We start from the raw sequence: 19949 nt of genomic DNA on the forward strand, positions 1-19949 counted from the left end.
GTCCTGCTGGCGGGTCGCTTCGGCAAAAGTGTACTGGCGTTATTTTCGGGACTGATATGACGTAAGTGAAAGCTTGGCGTATCCCGGCATAAAACACTTTCGTGTTAAAATATACAATCTGAAAACGAACAACCCCTAGTATAACGTACTGTTTAGTGCACTGTTAGTACTAAAGGTGGCTTCACTGCAAGAAGACCCTGTGTGCAGGGTGCACTCTTTACAGGCCGCTTGTTTCGTTGTAGTGTCGTCACTTTCGTGACGGATATGACGTAAGTGAAATATTCGTGAAGCCCGGAATAAAACACTCATGTTTAAAAAAAACGCCTGTCCATCGGGTCTCAAAGGGGAGCGGCGGACGACTGCGACGTGAAGGAATATTTGTGTGCGCTCAGTGCAAATGCGTTTCATACAAAAAAGTACGACTATCGTATTACAACATGTCTGGCGGAGGAAGTCAGAGAAAATTCTCCCCCCCCCCCCAACCTTCTTTCACTCGTTTTAACTACATTCTTTCGTTCCGAAAGACACGTTGAATATATAAATGGAGGTTCTTCTCTTTCTTTTGCGAGAATTAATGGGTTTGTGATGACGTGCTCGCGCGCGTGGCAGGGTGAAGGCTGCAGGCTTAATGGAGCGCGTCATCTAGACACGTGAGTACCTGTGCGCGCATTCGCTGGGAGCACACGTCTTAATTTAACACGCGTCCATTGGCTAACCATCATCTGCAGCAGCTACTGTCGGGCGACGACTGCAGCAGAAGTGCCACGGACGAGCCTCACAGCGCCAGGCGAAGCTTCGAAGAGCAGCCAGCAGTGCCTCGGTGATGGCTGGAGTGATAATGATCACCCATCATCTCTCGCGTCCCTTAAGTAACGGCCATTTTGCCTTGTGGACCATCTTACGGAGCACACTAGTGTTATGGCTTTCAAGCGGAAAACGGACTCACTGACGAGAGCCGAGGCTAAAAAAATGGCGCTTTTGGTTGCTGCATGCGACAGAACTGATTTCTTCGGCGACTCGTTTCTGAAAACTACCATCTTGTCCCAGCTTGCATAACTTTTCGCGTCTTTATCATCAGAAGCTTAACACGAAAGTGTTCTATTCCTGGATACACAAAGATTTCACTGACGTCCTATCCGTCACGGAAGTGACGCCAGTACTACGGAGCAAGCGGCCTGTAAAGGGTGCACCCCTGCACACAGGGTCTTCTTGCGGGGAAGCAACCTTTAGTACTAAAGAGTACGTTATACTTAGGGTTGTTCGTTCTCGGGTTTTATATTTTAACGCGAAAGTGTTTTATGCCGGGATACACTAAAATTTCACTGACGTCATATCAGTCCCCGAAGTGACGCCAGTACACCTTTGCAGAAGCGACCCGCCAGCAGGGCGTCGCTCGCCAAGCACACCCACAAGACAGCCGCCGACCCGCAAATCGGGCTCATTTCGCTGCAGATTTCGCTGCACATTTCACTTTCGTGTTTCACCGATTCCTGTGACAGAGGAATCAACCAGTTTTTTGTTACTACCGAGTTTTCCGCATACTGTTTTTTACTGTACCGTTCACGTGGCCGCCGTGAACCCTCAGAGGTATACGCTTGGCCGTCCACTTTGTGTGTATTGACTGCTCTGTTTGAATACAATGGGCATTGTGCTGCTGAGCCCGAGGTCGTGGGTTCGATCCCGGCCGTGGTGGCTGGTTTTCTGGTGAAGCGGCGAAAAGCAAAAACTCCCTTGCGTCTAGATTGAGGTGCACGCTAAAAATCCCCAGGTGGTCGAAATTAATTCGGAGCCCTCCACTACTGCGCGCCTGATAGCCCGGTGAGCTTCGGCGCGTTATACCCCGCAATCAATCAATCAATCAATCAATCAATCAATCAATCAATCAATCAATCAATCAATCAATCAATCAATCACTCAATCAATCGATCAATCAATTGAATACAATGGCAGTACACAGGGAATGATAGCGAATTCTGAAGCTTCGCTATAAACAAGTTACAATGCTGCTAATAACTTACAGTGTATGTATAACAGCCCACGTCTTGCCTGTGTCATTGCCTTTGATGACGTCACGACAGGTTGAGGTTCAACCCAATAATTAAAAGGGCGCAAACATACGTCTGGTTGTCCCTATTGTTGCGACAACGAACAATATCTTTCATTAATCGTGCTCGCTAGACGCGCAGGTAAAGGCAAAACCACGTAAAGCGTGACAGTGGCGGTTGCTTCCCGGAGAAGCTGCCGTGATCCGGCGGGGCCTGTTAAGCCGATATTTGGCTGCTTCACTGCTCCAAAACTGTCGTAAACGGTAACGCCATAAAAATTAGGTCTTCATTTGTTTTATTACTCCCCAACAGCCCTTCCAAGCCCAACTGGTATAAAACAGCTCAAATACAGGCTTGTTGATTTTTTTTCTTTACCTAAACTTACAGTAAGACTCCCTCGGTTCGAAAGCCTTACGTTCGCCAAGTCGTTAAAGGCAGCAAGGAAAACAACGCGGTGTCGTGATCCACCTTATACCTTCTTCGAATTAACTGCTCGCACGTGTAAACCGCCTTGAGACCAAAGCTAACGGCATCGCTGTTAGCAGAGCTCGGACGTCGTCCGATAGAGCCTGCAGTTCGGCCGTTGCGCAGCGTCGCAATAAGACGGAACGGTAAAAGCCGAGCCGTGTTCTTCGCAACGGCTCCGCATTAGCCCCGCAGGTACAGTGCGCGTGTGCCGTGCTCGGATATGCGTGCTCTGGGAATTGGCACAAGCAGAAACGACGTGGATGTACGTTGCCGTGTCCGAACGTGACGTCGTAAAAACCGACCCCTAACGAGGCGCGGGTAGCTTCTCCTGCAAGCACTTGCGACAGGGAGATAAGGATGTCAGGGGAGACGGCACGCGCCCCCTGGTGGCAATTGTTGCGTGACTACGCGCGCGGTGTACAGCTTTCACTGCAGTCAGTTTGCGGGGCGCTTGAAAAATGGACGAGCAGTAAACGGTCTCCTAGGTGGCGCTGTCACCCGTTTCTACGCGCGAGCCCGGGCAGGCTCACGGGGGGAACCGTTACGGCTGGTCTCGATCGTCGCGAGGAGCTGATACCGTTGCTTAAGTTGCACTTATGAACCTTCACTTTAGGTGTTCGAGTTTACGGCTTCGTGAATATTTGCTGAGCGCTGCCGACCAGTCGACGCAGCTTAGCTGAAATACACTGCTGCTTTGGGAAGTGGGTGCAAGCCGTAAACTACGAGAGTATGAGGGACATATTCCCTTGCGGGGACAGTTCAAGAGGAACCGCTAGCACCCCCGGCTTCGAGATCGTGCAGGGTGATGTTGGTGAGCATACGTCAACCCATACAGTAAACTCCGCTAAAGGCGAACTCGAAGTGACTGTGAAAATTTGTTCGTACGTATTATCAGAAATTCGTCTTAAGCGTCCTTTTTATGTACTGTGCATGTTACAAGAGACCAAAAGTGTTGTTCGTATTAACCATGAAATTCGTCTTAACCGAGTTTGTCTTAACGAGAGTCTACTGCACACTCAATTTTGCCAACGTGTTTGTAACATTGAGAGTATTTTCCCTAGACGCGAGGAGGAGGAGGAGGAGGAGGAGGAGGAGGAGGAGGAGGAGGAGGAGGAGGAGGAGGAGGAGGAGAAGGAAGAGGAGGAGGATAAAAACGAACGGAAAAGCCAAGAGGTTATCCAGGCTGGGAGCCCGGATCGCTACTCGGCACTGGGGAAGGGGGGTGTCAAAAAGCCCTACGCTGAGTTTGGCTGTGCAGTGAAGCAAAATGACAGCCGGTGGATCCCCTGGGTAACGTAGTGGATACTTAAAGACGGGTCTAGAAAAATGGGAAGGTCAATAACTCCATGGAGAGACGAAATAAGGAAGTTCGGCGGCAAAGAACTGACTCGAGCAGCGCAGGACAGGGGCGGTTCGAGGTTAGTGGGAAAGGTCTTCGTCCTGCAGTGGATCTAAGTGGGCTGTTGACGATGAGTCTTGAAACCCTCTTGGGAAGTGGAGTTAATTAACCATCTGAACTTTTCAAATGTGAGCGTCATTACTAATTACAAAGTGGTAGCCTCTACCATTAATCTGCAATTATCCCGAACCTGTGCTAACTGCGCCCAGTTTATCCCCGCAAACTTCTTGATCTCGTCTGTCCATCTAACTTTCTGCCGCCCCCATGCCACGCTTGCCTTCTCTATGGATCCACTCGGTCACCCTTAATGACCAACGGTTATCTTGCCCTCGCATTACATGCCCTGCCCACGCCCACTTCTTCTTAATTTCTGCTTAACAGAAATACAACATCAACTGCAGACAACCGCCACCTGCTCTTGCCAGCGCTACTATAGCTCCTGGCGGCATTTTAGAAATCAAACGGCAAATGCAACGAAGTGTTCCACTATAGACAGGTTCCACGTTCGGCTTAGCACGCTCGTGGAGTAGGGAAACGTGGTTCTATAAAGGTTGTAGTGGGGTGCCTCGATTCACACGCGTCTCCGCCTACTGCAGCGCTGGCATTGAGGCACTCCACTTGGAGCAGTGGAACGCGGTAAATTTAAATTGACTTGAGCAAACCTATAGCGTGTTATCTTGGGAGAAGCGAGACCGGAGAGGAACAGCATCAGAAATGAGCGGGAAAGAGAAGGGAGGCATTTACTTTGCAGGGGCGCCAGTCGACTATCGTCTTAATTTCGTCGACATTTGCAAAGAGGGGAGCAGATACGCGTCCACCTTTTTGTTTTAGCGATTACAACAGAGAATGATTAAAAATTTTGCGCTAATCTTATTAACTATCTACTTGCTTCAGCTGGCGTGGATCTTTCAATCGAATTTATTTGACCTTTGATATGCTTCGAACATTCGTGAACGCACATCATTGTGGACACACGTCAGCTCAAGAACGGAGGAAAATTCGGAGAATCGCCTTTCGCCTCCGTCCTATACTTTTTTTTCGGAGTATCATTTCGTATTTCCTTAACGTTTTTCGTTGTTTCGTGTTTCTTAACTAATATTCTCCTTTCTTGGCCAATCCCCATGGGAGAGTATACCAAATGTACGGCGACGTACCACCACCGCCCCTAGAAGAAGAACGAGAAGAGTGTGAGCTTCCGCAGCGGAGAACGACACAAAGAATGTGAACTTCAGCAGTGAGGGATGGCTTCCAGGCAAGGAAGCGAAGAACTGGAAACCATCAAGGCCGTCATCCGTGCCTTGTTGATTGCGAACAGGCGACCCCTCACTCTACGCCAGTTCCTACAGGCCTTCAGAACCAGCGAGGGCCAGGAGCTCCCGTACAGGCAGCATGGCTTCCGTGACCCCCTGAGCTTTCTCCAGAGCCTCCCAGACACCGTACGCCTGACAAAGGCGAGCTGTGAAACTGAGTTCCACATAAGGGCGACCGTAACGGAGGATGTAAGGCACGTCCAGAACCTCGTCAGCCGCCAGAAGGGCTCCGCAGCGCGAGGGGGCCACCAGCCGAGCACAGTTAAGAGCTCCAACAGCTTCAGCCGGCCACCGCCCACGACTCAGACGTCCGCTAGACCCCACCGTTCGCCGCGCTCAAAGACGTCGGTTGAACTCGAGTCGATCAAGTCCAACCTGCATCTCCTTCTGTCCCGCTACGTCACGAACGGCATCAACTTGCTTCAGCTGGAGGAAACCTACGCTAGTAAGTTCGGCAACCACATCAACTACTCGGCCCTTGGCTACGACACGATCGATGCCTTCGTCCTCAGCATGCCGGACATTCTCTGCGCCACTCGAAACGCGTTTGGCAGCATGAGACTGTTTCCCAACAGGAGGTACGCGTCCACTCCCCAGCCTCCCAGATTCTTCGCACGAGCTCCGGCGCCACCTGCACAGGGGACCATACCACGCCTCTCCAGGCATCCAAGGCCGCCAGCGCGGATGGCCCCTGTACCGACTCTGCTGCCCATTCCGCGACCTGTATGGCCACAGTCAAGCTCAAGCCATCCGCCACGACATACAGGACGCCCGCCTCGACTGCAGCGCGCAGAAACTTCCAGCCAGTGGGACTGACACGTAGCTCGTATACGCAGCACAAATTGCCTGCGCTGCAAGGATGTTCCTTGACTTGACCGAAAAAAAGTGTAGGACTTTGATATCTGTTCCCCTGAAAACTAAAACGTTTGTGCGGTGGACTCTAGCGACTGTTGTTGTCACCATGGCGGCTGTCGTTGTAACATTAAAAAAAAAACTACTCATAGCCTACGTGTCCAGGAACATGATGATGTACTTCATAGCTGCGCCCTTAGTTAAAACATTATATGGGTGCAGACGTGTTCCATTTAACGCGTTGCATTCTGCAGTACTAAAGCTAACGTAATCGAATACAAGGCAACGAGGCCGAAAGCGAAAGCCAGAACCTACTCAACTCATTTTAATGGAAGGCTGGTATTTAAAAGTACGTACGGCGTCTTCCCATCAAAACTGACAGAGGCGGGTTCAAGCCTCAAGGCTATACTCGTACGGCCTGGCATATGCATGTGCGGAAATGGAATCTGTCATGAGAATTTGCACTAGCTTAGATTGCGAAATGCTCGGAATGCTGAATCACTGCAAGACATCGAAATGGAGCTCTTCTGAAAGCAAAAAAAAAAAAAAAATGGGCGGGTGTACCTTTCGGAAGTCTAAACGGACCCGCCGCGGTGGCTCAGGGGCTAAGGCGTTGCGCTGCTGAGAACAAGGACGCGGGTTCGATTCCTGGCCGCGGCGGCCGTTTTTCTGAAGGAGGCAAAAAGCAAAAACGCCCGTGTGTTTGAGATTTCGGAGGGCGTTAAAGATCCCCAGGTAGTCAAAATTAATCCGGAGCTTTCCACTACGGCGCGCCTCATCGCCTGCGTAGCGTCGGCGCGTTAAGCCTCAGAAGTCCGAACGGGGTACCGTTTTCTATATCAGCGTGTTCTGACAATAGATGTTGCGCAGTTGCCGGATGCGCCCAGTAAAAACACTTTTCCTTGAGGAAGGAAGGAAGGAAGAATGTAGAAGAAAGGCAGGAAAGTTAACCTGGCTAGAGCCTAGTTTGCTATCCTGCACGTGGGAAAGGGGAAATGGGCAAAAAAGAGAGAGGAAAAAAAAAAGAGGAAAAGTTGGACCAGACACATATGCCCAGCACTGAGGCACTGACAGTGATTGACACTGGAAGCTCTCAGTCTATAGCCTAGTGTTCAAGTTCGTCACCCGTAGAAAACGATTTCCGCCTAAAAAGTGCCGGCTTGTCCATGTGTGCGTGCGTGTTGTAAGGTATTTGCGGGGTGTTCGGCTCTTCGCCAAAAAATTGCGGAGTCTACGCACGTATTTGCGCGCATGCGCTATCATCTACGCGCCTTCGTCCGATGGACATGCGTTGGGTAAAGTTGGTCGTGGTTGGGTGCACGACCAATAAAGTTGGTCGTGGTTGGGTGTCAAAGGTGATTACAAGCGAGAAGAGATATGCAATAAGCATCGCTTGCGCGCAAGCTATGCCGTGCGCGTTCGTTCCAATGTGTTTGTTGTGAGCGACCGCCTGCCTCTTTTCCTCTGACCAGTATAAAGGGGCGCTGACCGTGAATGACATTATAGAGTTATAGCAGAACAGAAAACCGGTCCCGGTACGGCACCCGTACTTTGTAGGCGACCGGCGCTACTGCGAGTGCGCAGATAAAAAAAAACTGGTTGTGCGCATGCGGAGGCGTGCCGGGTACCGGACTGGCATCGGTTCTCCACTCTGCTATAACTTTGCAATGTTAGAGAGTTATAGCAGAACGGAGAACCGGTCCCGGTATACGGTACCCTCTAGGCGCCGAGCGCTACTGCGCGTGCGCAGATGAAAAAAAAAACTGGTTGTGCGCATGCGCAGTCGTGCCGGGTACCGGACTGGCATCGGTTCTCCACTCTGCGATAACTTTGCAATGTTAGAGAGTTATAGCAGAACGGAGAACCGGTCCCGGTATACGGTACCCTCTAGGCGTCGGGCGCTACTGCGCGTGCGCAGATGAAAAAAAAAACTGGTTGTGCGCATGCGCAGGCGTGCCGGGTACCGGACTGGCATCGGTTCTCCACTCTGCTATAACTTTGCAATTTTAGAGAGTTATAGCAGAACGGAGAACCGGTCCCGGTATACGGTACCCTCTAGGCACCGGGCGCTACTGCGCGTGCGCAGATGAAAAAAAAACAAGTGGTTGTGCGCATGCGCAGGCGTGCCGGGTACCGGACTGGAATCGGTTCTCCACTCTGCTATAACTTTGCAATGTTAGAGAGTTATAGCAGAACGGAGAACCGGTCCCGGTATACGGTACCCTCTAGGCGCCGGGCGCTACTGCGCGTGCGCAGATGAAAAAAAAACTGGTTGTGCGCATGCGCAGGCGTGCCGGGTACCGGACTGGCATCGGTTCTCCACTCTGCGATAACTTTGCAATGTTAGAGAGTTATAGCAGAACGGAGAACCGGTCCCGGTATACGGTACCCTGTAGGCGCCGGGCGCTACTGCGCGTGCGCAGATGAAAAAAAAACTGGTTGTGCGCTGTGGGAACGCGACCTTAGCGCGTTCCCTTTGGTTCGGCTTCGCCACACCGCTTGCTCCTCGCGGGAACTTGCTCGGCAAGACGTCGGCGAGGGGGATCTACCTCCTCGCCGTAGGAGTGTCGCCGTAGGAGTGCCGGCTTCCCGCCGTAGGAGCCGGCGAGCGCGCGCGGGATGCGAGCTGCGGGGAGTTGGAGCTCGGGAAGCGAGGCGTCAGGACGCGCCTGGCGATCTGCTTCCTTCGAGGATCGGGCAAAAAGGAGGGCGACAATGGCTGCCATCGGTGTCCCAGCGAGGCAAACGCGAGCGCGCTGAGGCGGCGCCCCGGCGATGACTGTTGTTGCGGTGAGTCGAACCTCTCGATTCCCTTAAATTGCCCGGGCGAGGAACTAGATCCTCGCCGTCAACCAGCTAGCCTGCATGCTCTTTGGATGTTTATTATCTTGTAATAAATGTCAATGAGAGAAAACACTTGTCGCTTCCTTTGTTCCGTCGAGCCACGGCCCGCCGCGGCTGGCGCGGTACAGCGCGCAGCCGCGGGGTGGGGGCAGATAGCTTACTAGCGGGGCGAAACGAGAAGACAAAGACTGATTAGTCTCTCTCGTCGCCGGTTTGCTATTGCAGGGAAAAGTAAACCAATCTACTTTAAACCCTCTTCTAACCCCACATCTGGCGCACCAACGTGGGGCTGGCTCTCGGAACATGGAACATGTCTTTGTTCGGTGTAAGAAAAGTTCTTTGTCCGAACCTGACAAGTGTTACTGCTAGCGTGAATCAGATCGCTAGCGGAGGCAGGCGTACTTTCTTGAGAACGGAGTGAACGTTGCTACGTTGTGCTAGAACATGCGAGCGCCGAGTTTTCTCAGTGCACCGTTTAGGCGGGACGTTTCTGCCGCGGCAAATGGAGGCACTGAATTTCTGAAGTCCAGCACCCATGACGCGCTAGGGCATAAGGCCCGCGCTGTAATTGCAAGCCCGAAGTGAGCGAGTACGGAAGCTGAGTTGTTTGGCCCGATTTTCTTTTCTCTGCTGTCTCTTTTATCGACTCCGGGAGTCGGGGCTCTGGGAGCCGTGTGGCCAGGGGCCACGGGTGCCGTAAGGGCTGTCTGGTATTGCGGCTCGGCACCGGGCGTTCCGACATCGCAAGACGCGATGGGCGCCGCCGCTCATTAAGCTGTTTGTATTGCAGCGAGCGGGTAGGGCCGACGACAAAGCCGATGTCTCCTTCAGGGCTGTGCGAATGGGGCAGTAGAGCAAGCCTCTGGGTTGCCGGTCGTTGTCAAAGATGCGTGTTGCCCGAAGGCTTTTCGGAGCCGGCACCGCGTGGGAGAGGGCACGACCGAGGAGGACGTAGCTCGGGAGCAGACGGACGGGAAACGGCCCCTCTTCTCCACTGAATGGCGGGGTGCGTGTCGTCGGAATGCTTGTTTTAAGTGGTTCTACACGTAGCAGGGGAAGATCTCCTTCGCCTCAAGAAAGTGAGTTTTTTTGTGCGCTGTCGGAAACCGTCTTTTGGCAGCCGCAATTGTTTATCGTCGTGCCACGCGGCCGATGCTGAGGAATAGCATTTCTTCCTTGCCTGAGTTCAGGGCTTGCGGGAATGCTTGATGTGATACGCAATGCGAGTTGAGTAACCCAGGCTTGCTTGCTACGCGATGTCTGTGATGCCACCTGCTGCTCCGGGTCGGCGAGCGTTCGAGAGCTGGGGACCACTGGCGGCTGCCCTGGCGTGGCAGCTACTTGGAGGCGGCCTAGACGCGGCGCCGTGGGAGCTCCCTACGGCTGGTGTCTTCCTCCATGGAGGGCGTGTTGGTGCGGGCGGCGCCGTCGTGTGCTTCATGGCTTGGCGTCACTTCGGTGCTGGGCCGCACTTTGCGGTCGCGGGGCTCCTGGACCTGCTGATACGTCCTCGGTGCGTCCGGGCTGACAGCAGCAGCTGTACGGACGTCATCTATCAGCGCAGTCGCTACACTTGCTCGGGCTGGCTTCAGCACTACGCTTCGACACCCTGGCCTGCTGTCTTCGGCCAGGGCTGGACGGGACCTGCTGATCCTCACCACCGACTGACAAGAGCGCCAGTGCGAGCAACGATGCTCGTGTTGGCCTGAGCTGTGCTGCGCTACGTCGAACCTATGGCTGAGAACTCTGCGGCCCCCGTTGCATTGGGCCAGCTGATGCCTTCTCAGCGGGTCTTGACGAAAGCAGCCCTAGGCACAGCTGTCTACGACAAGACGGCATCTGTGCATGACATGCGTGTTCGAACAACCTCGGTGTTACCTGCGACAACTGAGCGTTAGATTGTGCATGTGGCTGACGATGCCTGTTTGATGACGGCGAGCGCGAGGACAGCTACTGCGCGGGGCAAACCTTCATGCTTTGTTTAATGTGATGAACATTGCGTTTAGATGTCCCCGTGTGCTATTCTTTCCACCGTACGGAAACGTTTGAGGTTGGAGGGATGTGGGAACGCGACCTTAGCGCGTTCCCTTTGGTTCGGCTTCGCCACACCGCTTGCTCCTCGCGGGAACTTGCTCGGCAAGACGTCGGCGAGGGGGATCTACCTCCTCGCCGTAGGAGTGTCTTTAAGCCGGCGAGCGCGCGCGGGATGCGAGCTGCGGGGAGTTGGAGCTCGGGAAGCGAGGCGTCAGGACGCGCCTGGCGATCTCCTTCCTTCGAGGATCGGGCAAAAAGGAGGGCGACAATGGCTGCCATCGGTGTCCCAGCGAGGCAAACGCGAGCGCGCTGAGGCGGCGCCCCGGCGATGACTGTTGTTGCGGTGAGTCGAACCTCTCGATTCCCTTAAATTGCCCGGGCGAGGAACTAGATCCTCGCCGTCAACCAGCTAGCCTGCATGCTCTTTGGATGTTTATTATCTTGTAATAAATGTCAATGAGCGAAAACACTTGTCGCTTCCTTTGTTCCGTCGAGCCACGGCCCGCCGCGGCTGGCGCGGTACAGCGCGCAGCCGCGGGGTGGGGGCAGATAGCTTACTAGCGGGGCGAAACGAGAAGACAAAGACTGATTAGTCTCTCTCGTCGCCGGTTTGCTATTGCAGGGAAAAGTAAACCAATCTACTTTAACCTCTCTATAACCCCACAGCGCATGAGCAGGCGTGCCGGATACCGGACTGGAATCGGTTCTCCACTCTGCTATAACTTTGCAATGTTAGAGAGTTATAGCAGAACGGAGAACCGGTCCCGGTATACGGTACCCTGTAGGCGCCGGGCGCTACTGCGCGTGCGCAGATGAAAAAAAACAAGTGGTTGTGCGCATGCGCAGGCGTGCCGGGTACCGGACTGGAATCGGTTCTCCACTCTGCTATAACATTGCAATGTTAGAGAGTTATAGCAGAACGGAGAACCGGTCCCGGTATACGGTACCCTGTAGGCGCCGGGCGCTACTGCGCGTGCGCAGATGAAAAAAAAACTGGTTGTGCGCATGCCAAGGCGTGCCGGGTACCGGACTGGCATCGGTTCTCCACTCTGCTATAACATTGCAATGTTAGAGAGTTATAGCAGAACGGAGAACCGGTCCCGGTATACGGTACCCTGTAGGCGCCGAGCGCTACTGCGCGTGCGCAGATGAAAAAAAACTGGTTGTGCGCATGCGCAGGCGTGCCGGGTACCGGACTGGCATCGGTTCTCCACTCTGCTATAACTTTGCAATGTTAGAGAGTTATAGCAGAACGGAGAACCGGTCCCGGTATACGGTACCCTGTAGGCGCCGGGCGCTACTGCGCGCGCGCAGATGAAAAAAAAACTGGTTGTGCGCATGCGCAGGCGTGCCGGATACCGGACTGGAATCGGTTCTCCACTCTGCTATAACATTGCAATGTTAGAGAGTTATAGCAGAACGGAGAACCGGTCCCGGTATACGGTACCCTGTAGGCGCCGGGCGCTACTGCGCGCGCGCAGATAAAAAAAAAACTGGTTGTGCGCATGCGCAGGCGTGCCGGGTACCGGACTGGCATCGGTTCTCCACTCTGCTATAACTTTGCAATGTTAGAGAGTTATAGCAGAACGGAGAACCGGTCCCGGTATACGGTACCCTGTAGGCGCCGGGCGCTACTGCGCGTGCGCAGATGAAAAAAAAACTGGTTGTGCGCATGCGCAGGCGTGCCGGATACCGGACTGGAATCGGTTCTCCACTCTGCTATAACTTTGCAATGTTAGAGAGTTATAGCAGAACGGAGAACCGGTCCCGGTATACGGTACCCTGTAGGCGCCGGGTGCTACTGCGCGTGCGCAGATGAAAAAAAAAACTGGTTGTGCGCATGCGCAGGCGTGCCGGATACCGTACCGGAATCGGTTCTCCACTCTGCTATAACTTTTTCATGTCTCATGGGCATTGCGCGCGATAATTAACCTATTCAGTGCACTGGTCGTATGTTTCTATGCGTAATTCATTTGTTACGCTGGTCGAAAAGTCGGCGTCCATTGCATCCAAAATGGCCGACCGCTGCTACACAAAACGGTCGACTGCGCAAGGGACAAAAACCGCATAAATGAATGCTCGTAACAACGCTACATTTCTCAGAGAAGGTCCCGTAAGCATAAGTGAGCGCGGAAAAAAAAAAAGACTGATTTGGTGGTGTGTGGGATTCCAAAGAGGGGGGGGGGGGGTCTGCGATGGTGGGACAGGGTCCTTCAGAATGCGAAACGAGTACGAAGCACGTAGTTTGCATCACCTCGTTTGGGAATGCGGAAGATCCGCGACGAGCGTCGGTCCGTGATGGCGGTGTCCTACAAAGCGTGGATATACGGCCACAAACCGATCGACGCCAAAGCTCATTATGGAGCTTTCTATAGTGAGCCACACTTACCCCCTCCAAGCCTTTCCTTCTCCGACTGGGCCTCCCACCGTCCAACTCAGTAAACTATTTCACTGCTACTACTGCTGTCTCCATTGGGTTCAATCGCAGGCCAACCTTCACAAACCAAGCAGCGTGACCTGCCCTCCGTTGTTTGCCAGTGTTCGAGCTTATTTCCACCAAGAAGCAATCTTCGTTCGCCACGACATGCCCGAAGTATCCGTCAAGCGATGTCCGGCACCGTTGCGCAACGAGTGCAACAACCAAGGTAGTACTGCGTTTAATAGACAACGCCTATGTTCAGCGCAACAGAACGCGTCTTAGTGCACACCCCAGTCCCACTTCACGATGCAGGAACTCCGAGCACCTGCAGACGAATATTATTAATGCGTAGCATTCTTTGACGATTACCCCCACAGCCAGGACAGTGTCCTGCATTCCCACAATAATGCAGATTTCGTGAAAGTTCCAAATGTAATCGCTATAATAGCGTAAATGGAGATAGTTGGTCGGACAGAGTTTAGATAAACCAAAAGAATTTAGCTGTAAAGAACTCACACTCAAGACAAGCGGCATAAGAATGCTACGCATTAGTAGACAATTCTCTGAATTTCTGCTGAATTTTATACCTAACTGTTCCAATACATCCCTCAATCACCGCAGGAGAGGCCGGCTCATCATGTGTGATCATCATCGCTCGCTCTCCAAACTGTTTATCTTCACGTGAAGTTAACGAACCCGCAGCTCATTCTCGAAGCCTATAGGTCGATGTGGCGCACTCAGAATGAGAAGAAAAAACATTACCATTCCTTTCCAAAGAAAGTTCAGAGAAGCGCGAAAGCTTTCTGACGCCAAAACTGCATCAAAAGTGCGCGGAAACCTTTCCTAAAAGTACGCCCAGCCTTCGCTGAAAGTGCGTCCAATCGATCGTCAAACCTTCAAAGACCCAAATCGCAAACGAAGAACGAAAAACCCATGCGACGATTTTTTTCCGCACCGTAAGTAAACCCGTAAAAGAATGATGTAAATATATGCCGATACGTGGTTTATGAGATAAAGGTAGACTATTGTACTTCATGATCGATGCGTGTATTGTTGTCTTATCTAGGATCGCTCCTTTTTAGCGATTTTCAAGTGGCCGTTTTGACACAGTGGAAGCCCCGTTTCACGCATGCGCAGTGTGTCCAGAGATCTTATCGAGCTTTTCGGTCGACCATGCAACCGTTCTATGGGGAAATGCATTAGTTTTCTGAGAGGACGCCGTCTGTTCCACTGAGAAATATTTCGCTTTAAAAAACTCCGGGAGCATCTAAGCATATAATTCTTAGAAGTTGTGAATGCGACAGAATTAATGTACAATTGAACGTTGGTGAGTGATGCTCCCAGTTCTGCGCTGAGGCTAATGGTGGGTGCTGCGCCTTAGTTAGACGAGCGGGCGCGTGCCGTGCCGTTGCAGAAAACCGCCGAACACCGCACACGCACCCACAGCTGCAATTACCTCCGCTTTCCACGTGGCGCCAGGGGGCCAAAGCAGATACCCTGCGGCTCACATCGGCTCCGATTTTGCTGCCGTTCTCTATGCGATCTTTTAACTGTTATTCCTTCACATGTGATGTGCGAACTTCCTAACGTTCCGAGGAGTCCCTGCTGGCACCACAGTTGTGACCATCGGACGTTCCCAGCGGATTTTATACGGTTTTTCCATTTGCGCCACGCCGGTTTCACTGCTAAGTCTCACCATCAGGCTTGGCGGGGCGGACGCCTCCGCGCCGCTTCGACGCGCCCCACCACATATGTCTTCCGGCATCTACACCTCCGACTGAAGCAACTCCTCGCGCTTCCTTCGTCGCCGAAATGGAGTACGCCGTCGAAGGTATCGACGTCGACCCAACCGAACTCCAACAACCCGGGTGGCTTACACTACGCCGCCGCCTTCAACGCAAGACCCCGATTGCAGACAATCGCACTCCTGCAACCGGCTCACGTGCCTCAACGACACCTAGCGACGCCGGGCAGCAACATCGCCGCCGCAAACCCAAATACAGTAAGCCTCCCGTCACTCCATTGCCGGAAAATGATAGCAAAGTTATCCTCCCGGCCCGCGAGGCGGACTGGCCGTCGTCTCCATCGCCGCGGCTACGCTTGCTGCTATCATCATGCAAGCTGCAGGACTCACCCACTATGACGAGGATCAAGTTCGCGCATCCAAGCTAAAGCCAACTACATAATCATCAGCGCCCCTCACGGGGAACGAGCCACACGATATACCACCAGTATCACGACCATCAGCCACAACGGGCAACAATACCCAGTCGCAGCCCACGTTTCTGCACCGTCCAACACGGCACTGGAAGTAATCTTCAATATTCCCAGCACCGACACGGCAGAGCAAATCCAGCACAGCCTCATGCACTATAATCCCGATCTAGGAATTCTGGATGCGAAGAGACTGAACTCTTCAAACATCGTACAAATCCTCTTCGAAGGCACGACTGTTCCGTTTTGGGGTGCGATATTGCGCTGTTACCTACCGCTGCAAGCCTTTCAAGCGGAAAACGGAAGCCTGCACCACGTGCTGGCGCACCGGCCACCGCAAGGACGTCTGTACTACTACCCAGCCACCGTCTCGCTGCGTATACAATGCGGACTCGTCCACCCACCGGACCCACACAAGTGTACTCCCAAGTGCATTGTGTGTGTGTGTGGGGGGGGGGGCACTTAACGGGCTCTGCTGAATGCCCGAGGCGCTTTCAACCACGACGGCAAGACCCTCCATACGCTCAAGTCACCGCTACCGCCCGGACTTTAACGGATGGGGTCTCACCGAGTCAGTCAGCGACAGGCTTCACAATCCCCTGCCTTGGGGAAGCCCACGAAGCAACAAGACTCGAAGAACAAGGCCAACCCGCCACCAACCTACACCATGGACTAGATGAACGGGACCGCCTTCACCTAGTGCACTCTTTTTTTTTTAATCAGCCGCCTCCTCTATACTCTGCCATATATACAAGCGTCCAAGGTCGAGCTGAACAAGATCGATGGCCTCATCCGCAAGGTCTACCGCGCCGCCCTGCAGATACCCCCTAACGCATCCGCGGATCGTCTGCTCCAGCTCGGAGTTTTTAACACCACCAACGAATTACGAATTTAGTTGAAGCCCATTTATCATCCCAGAGAAATCGCCTAGAACTAACGGAAATGGGCTAGTCTATTCTCGCTGCTCAAGGCATTCCGCTGTCCGAACAAGCTAAAAGTGCCATGCATATTCCACTTGAAATTCGGGAAAACATATTCACAAGGCCCCTCCCCCGATACATGCACCCCGTCTACAACTCAGCCCGCCGCCAAGCCTGTACACGCGCCTTGGACCGGGAACTGGCAAAATGGCCGGGAGCGGCGTACTGTTATGCGGCGGAATACCGCCATCACAACGCCTGCGCTCTTGTGGCAACGCGCAACTCCGCTTGCACCCCCCTCAGAACGCTTACCATCTTAACTACCCCCCCCCCCCGACTGCGGAGGAAGTGGCCATTGCGCTGGCCCTCACACAACGCCCAACCCCGCCCAAGATAGTCACGGACTCCAAGCTGGTTCTGCTGCACTTCTGTACGGGGGACCATCTCTTCCGAAGCCCTCCGCATCATCCAGAGTAACCCACCTCAAAAGATGGGGAAATTGGTGTGGGCCCCGGCTCATATGGCCTGCAGGGAAACGAACTTGCCCATATGCCTTTGCCCGCGATCTCACACTCCGGGCTGGTGGGATGCATCGACCCCCGACACGGCGCGCGCTCCTTCAAAGAACGCCTCATCACGTTCAACGGCATCGTGGAGCACTACCGACTCTCTCGCCGTACTTTCTCCCCCGCCCATTCCTCCCTCACGCCTCACCAAACCCGCTATTGGCGACTCTTGCAAACAGACTCCTTCCCATGCAGAGCTCGTCTACACCACATCCACCCCTCATCATTTCCGTCTCCCAACTGTCCCCAATGTGGCCAACGGGCCACTCTGGAACATTCCATGTGGGCTTGCCCTCACGACCCCTTCCCTCAAACCTCCAGCAGCGAGCTATGGAGAGCTTTGGGTAGCTCTAGCCAGGAGATTCAGCAGGCCTGGTACGCAGAGCTACCGAAGTCGCGGCTGGCCTCCGCCTAGCCGCCACTAACCCTCAGTAACCGTGGCTCGAATAAAAGTTCTCTCTCTCTCTCTCTCTCTCTCTCTCTCTCTCTCTCTCTCTCTCTCTCTCTCTCCGTTCATGCAGAATGCCGAGGTGTTGTCAGCACGGTTCTGTAGTTGTGTTTTCTACTATTATTGATTGATTGTAGGGTTTAACGAGCCGACGCAACGCGGGCGATGAGGCGCGCCGTAGTGGAGGGCTCCGGATTAATTTTGACCACCTGGGGATCTTTATCGTGCGCCGAAATATCGTACACACGGGCGTTTTTGCTTTTCGCCTCCATCAGAAAAGCGGCCGCCGCGGCCGGGAATCGAACCCGCGACCTTGTGCTCAGCAGCGCAACGCCTTAGCCACTGAGCCACCGCGGCGGGTTTTTCTACTATTATTGTAAATGAGGCTTGTGCTACGCAACGCAGCCGTTTGTTTCTGAAGGCGCCGCCAATGCCGGCTTTTACGTTCATTGTGTCATTTAATGCTCAAAATGTTTTCTTGCGCTCTTCGGTTTGCAGTGGTTCCATTGGGCTCTCTGAGGAACCATTCCAAATGCTTCTGGTCCAATTCCCCTGAGTGGGTATGCTACATTTTGTGTGGGCCATCATCATCAACGTCATCATCATCATCCTAAAAAAGAACAAATGAAAAAGCCAGCCTTTACTCCCACACCTAGAAGACGTAGAAGACCGTGCTTGTTCTCAGTGAGGCATGGCTGGCAAGCAAGACAGCGACTCCCTGGAAACCATCAAGGCCGTCATCCGGGCCTTGCTGATCGCGGACAAGCGACCGTTGACTCTACGTCAGTTTCTCTGGGTCTATAGACAGAACGAAGGCCAAGAACTCCCGTTCGAACAGCACGGCTTCAGCGACCCTGCCAGCTTTCTGCGGAGCTTGCCGGACGCCGTGCGCCTGACGGAGGCGGAGAAACCGAACGAGTTCTACGTAAACCCGACCCTAACGGCCGAAGTTCGGCATGTTCGGAGCCTTGTCAGCCGCCAGAAAAACTCCGCACCGCTGCTGAGCCACCCTCCGGCTACCTCGAAGCCGCCCAGCTGCTCCAGCCGGCCGCCGCCCGTGCCGCGCACGTCTACCAGGCCACGCCAACCACCGCCGCCGCAGCCATACATGGTTCCAGAGCCACCCGCGCCACGCACGTCTACCAGGCCTCGCCAGCCACCGCCGCCGCAGCCATCCGTGGTTCCTGAGCCGCCCGCGCCACGCACGTCTACCAAGCCACGCCAACCACCGCAGTCGCAGGCGTCCGTGGTGCCTGAACAAATGAAGGGAAATCTGCGGCAGGTTCTGGCCGACTACCGCGTGTACGGCATCAACGTGCTTCAACTGGAGGAAGTTTACGCCAGCAAGTTCGGCACCAGGCTCGATTACGAAGCCTTTGGCTACAACACGATCGAAGACTTCGTGGTCAGCATGCCGGACGTCTTCTGTGCCACACGTAGTTCGGTTGGGATCATGAGAGCTTTCCTTAACACGAGAGATTCTTCTCAAAGACCCGGAGGAGGCCCAATGCACGGAGGAGGGCAGGAGTACTTTGCACAGGCTTCGACATCTGCGCCAAGGCCCGGCCATCAAATTCCACCAGTGCCGAAGAGCGCCAGGTCGTCTTGGCGGCTCACCAAGCCACAGCCGCGGGGTCGAGCACCTAACCTCTGCTTCAGAAGGACCCCGGCGACATCAGCGAGCAGGAACGCCGAGCCGACGGGACGGAAAAATGGACTGTCGTCCGCAACCCGAAATGCGTGGGACGCCAGCAACTAGCTTGCCCAGCTTCCTGATTGAATAAGATTGCTTCCACACCCACCCCCACCAACCCACTTAGAACTCAGCAAAACTCAGCATGACGACTTCGTGTAGCCGACGGAGCGGTCGAGCTGGCCGGCCAAAATCCGTGTGACGCCAACAGCTATCTTACCTAGCTTCCCATTGAATGAGATTGTTTCCTTCGAAGCTCAACATGATATACTTCGTGCAGCCGACAGGACGGACAAATGGACTGTACGCAGTCGAAAACCCCCGTGACGCCAGCAGCTATCTTACCCTCCTTCCTCTTGCATAAGACTGCTCCCACAGAAACTCTACATGCAAGACGTCGTGAAGCCGATGGGACGGACTGATTGATTGTATGTAGCCCAAAATGCGTGTGACGCTTGCATCTACCTTACCCAGCCTTTTCTGGTATAAAACTGGCAGTGCAATGTTTCCCCTACCAAAATCTCGTCATGACAAACTTCGTCGAGTGCTCTTAAGAAAAATGAACATTCTATACATCTGAAATATGTGTACTTGTTACACTTTCGCCTCATACTTGTTACACTTTCTCCTCTGAGTGCGTACGTTGTGTATCTGTCAAAAGTAAGCTTTCTCTGTGTTCCCATTAAACTTCACCTTTTTGAAAGTTTCTGCCGTCTTATTTCTAAGAAAAGAAACCA

General features: G+C 53.5%; 2 protein-coding genes across 2 annotated transcripts in view; both read left to right on the forward strand.

Annotated features, from left to right (window-relative positions):
• Positions 1-19351, forward strand: part of LOC144153878 (uncharacterized) — a 785919-nt gene extending 766568 nt beyond the window's left edge. The window contains exon 4 of the mRNA XM_077685628.1: positions 18018-19351. Within this exon, the coding sequence (XP_077541754.1) occupies positions 18211-19278 (1068 nt within the window). The 5' untranslated portion in view covers positions 18018-18210 and the 3' untranslated portion in view covers positions 19279-19351. The remainder of the gene's footprint in view (positions 1-18017) is intronic.
• On the forward strand, positions 5055-6164 carry LOC144152585 (tudor domain-containing protein 5-like). Its single transcript, XM_077683890.1, has one exon. It carries the CDS (start codon positions 5154-5156, stop codon positions 6036-6038), a length of 885 nt encoding a protein of 294 aa, XP_077540016.1. The 5' UTR covers positions 5055-5153; the 3' UTR covers positions 6039-6164.
• Positions 19352-19949: the final 598 nt, after the last annotated feature.

The sequence above is a fragment of the Haemaphysalis longicornis genome, unplaced genomic scaffold (assembly GCF_048455015.1).
Source record: "Haemaphysalis longicornis isolate Haplotype H1 unplaced genomic scaffold, Haemaphysalis longicornis Haplotype H1 scaffold_9, whole genome shotgun sequence".
Taxonomy (NCBI): domain Eukaryota; kingdom Metazoa; phylum Arthropoda; class Arachnida; order Ixodida; family Ixodidae; genus Haemaphysalis; species Haemaphysalis longicornis.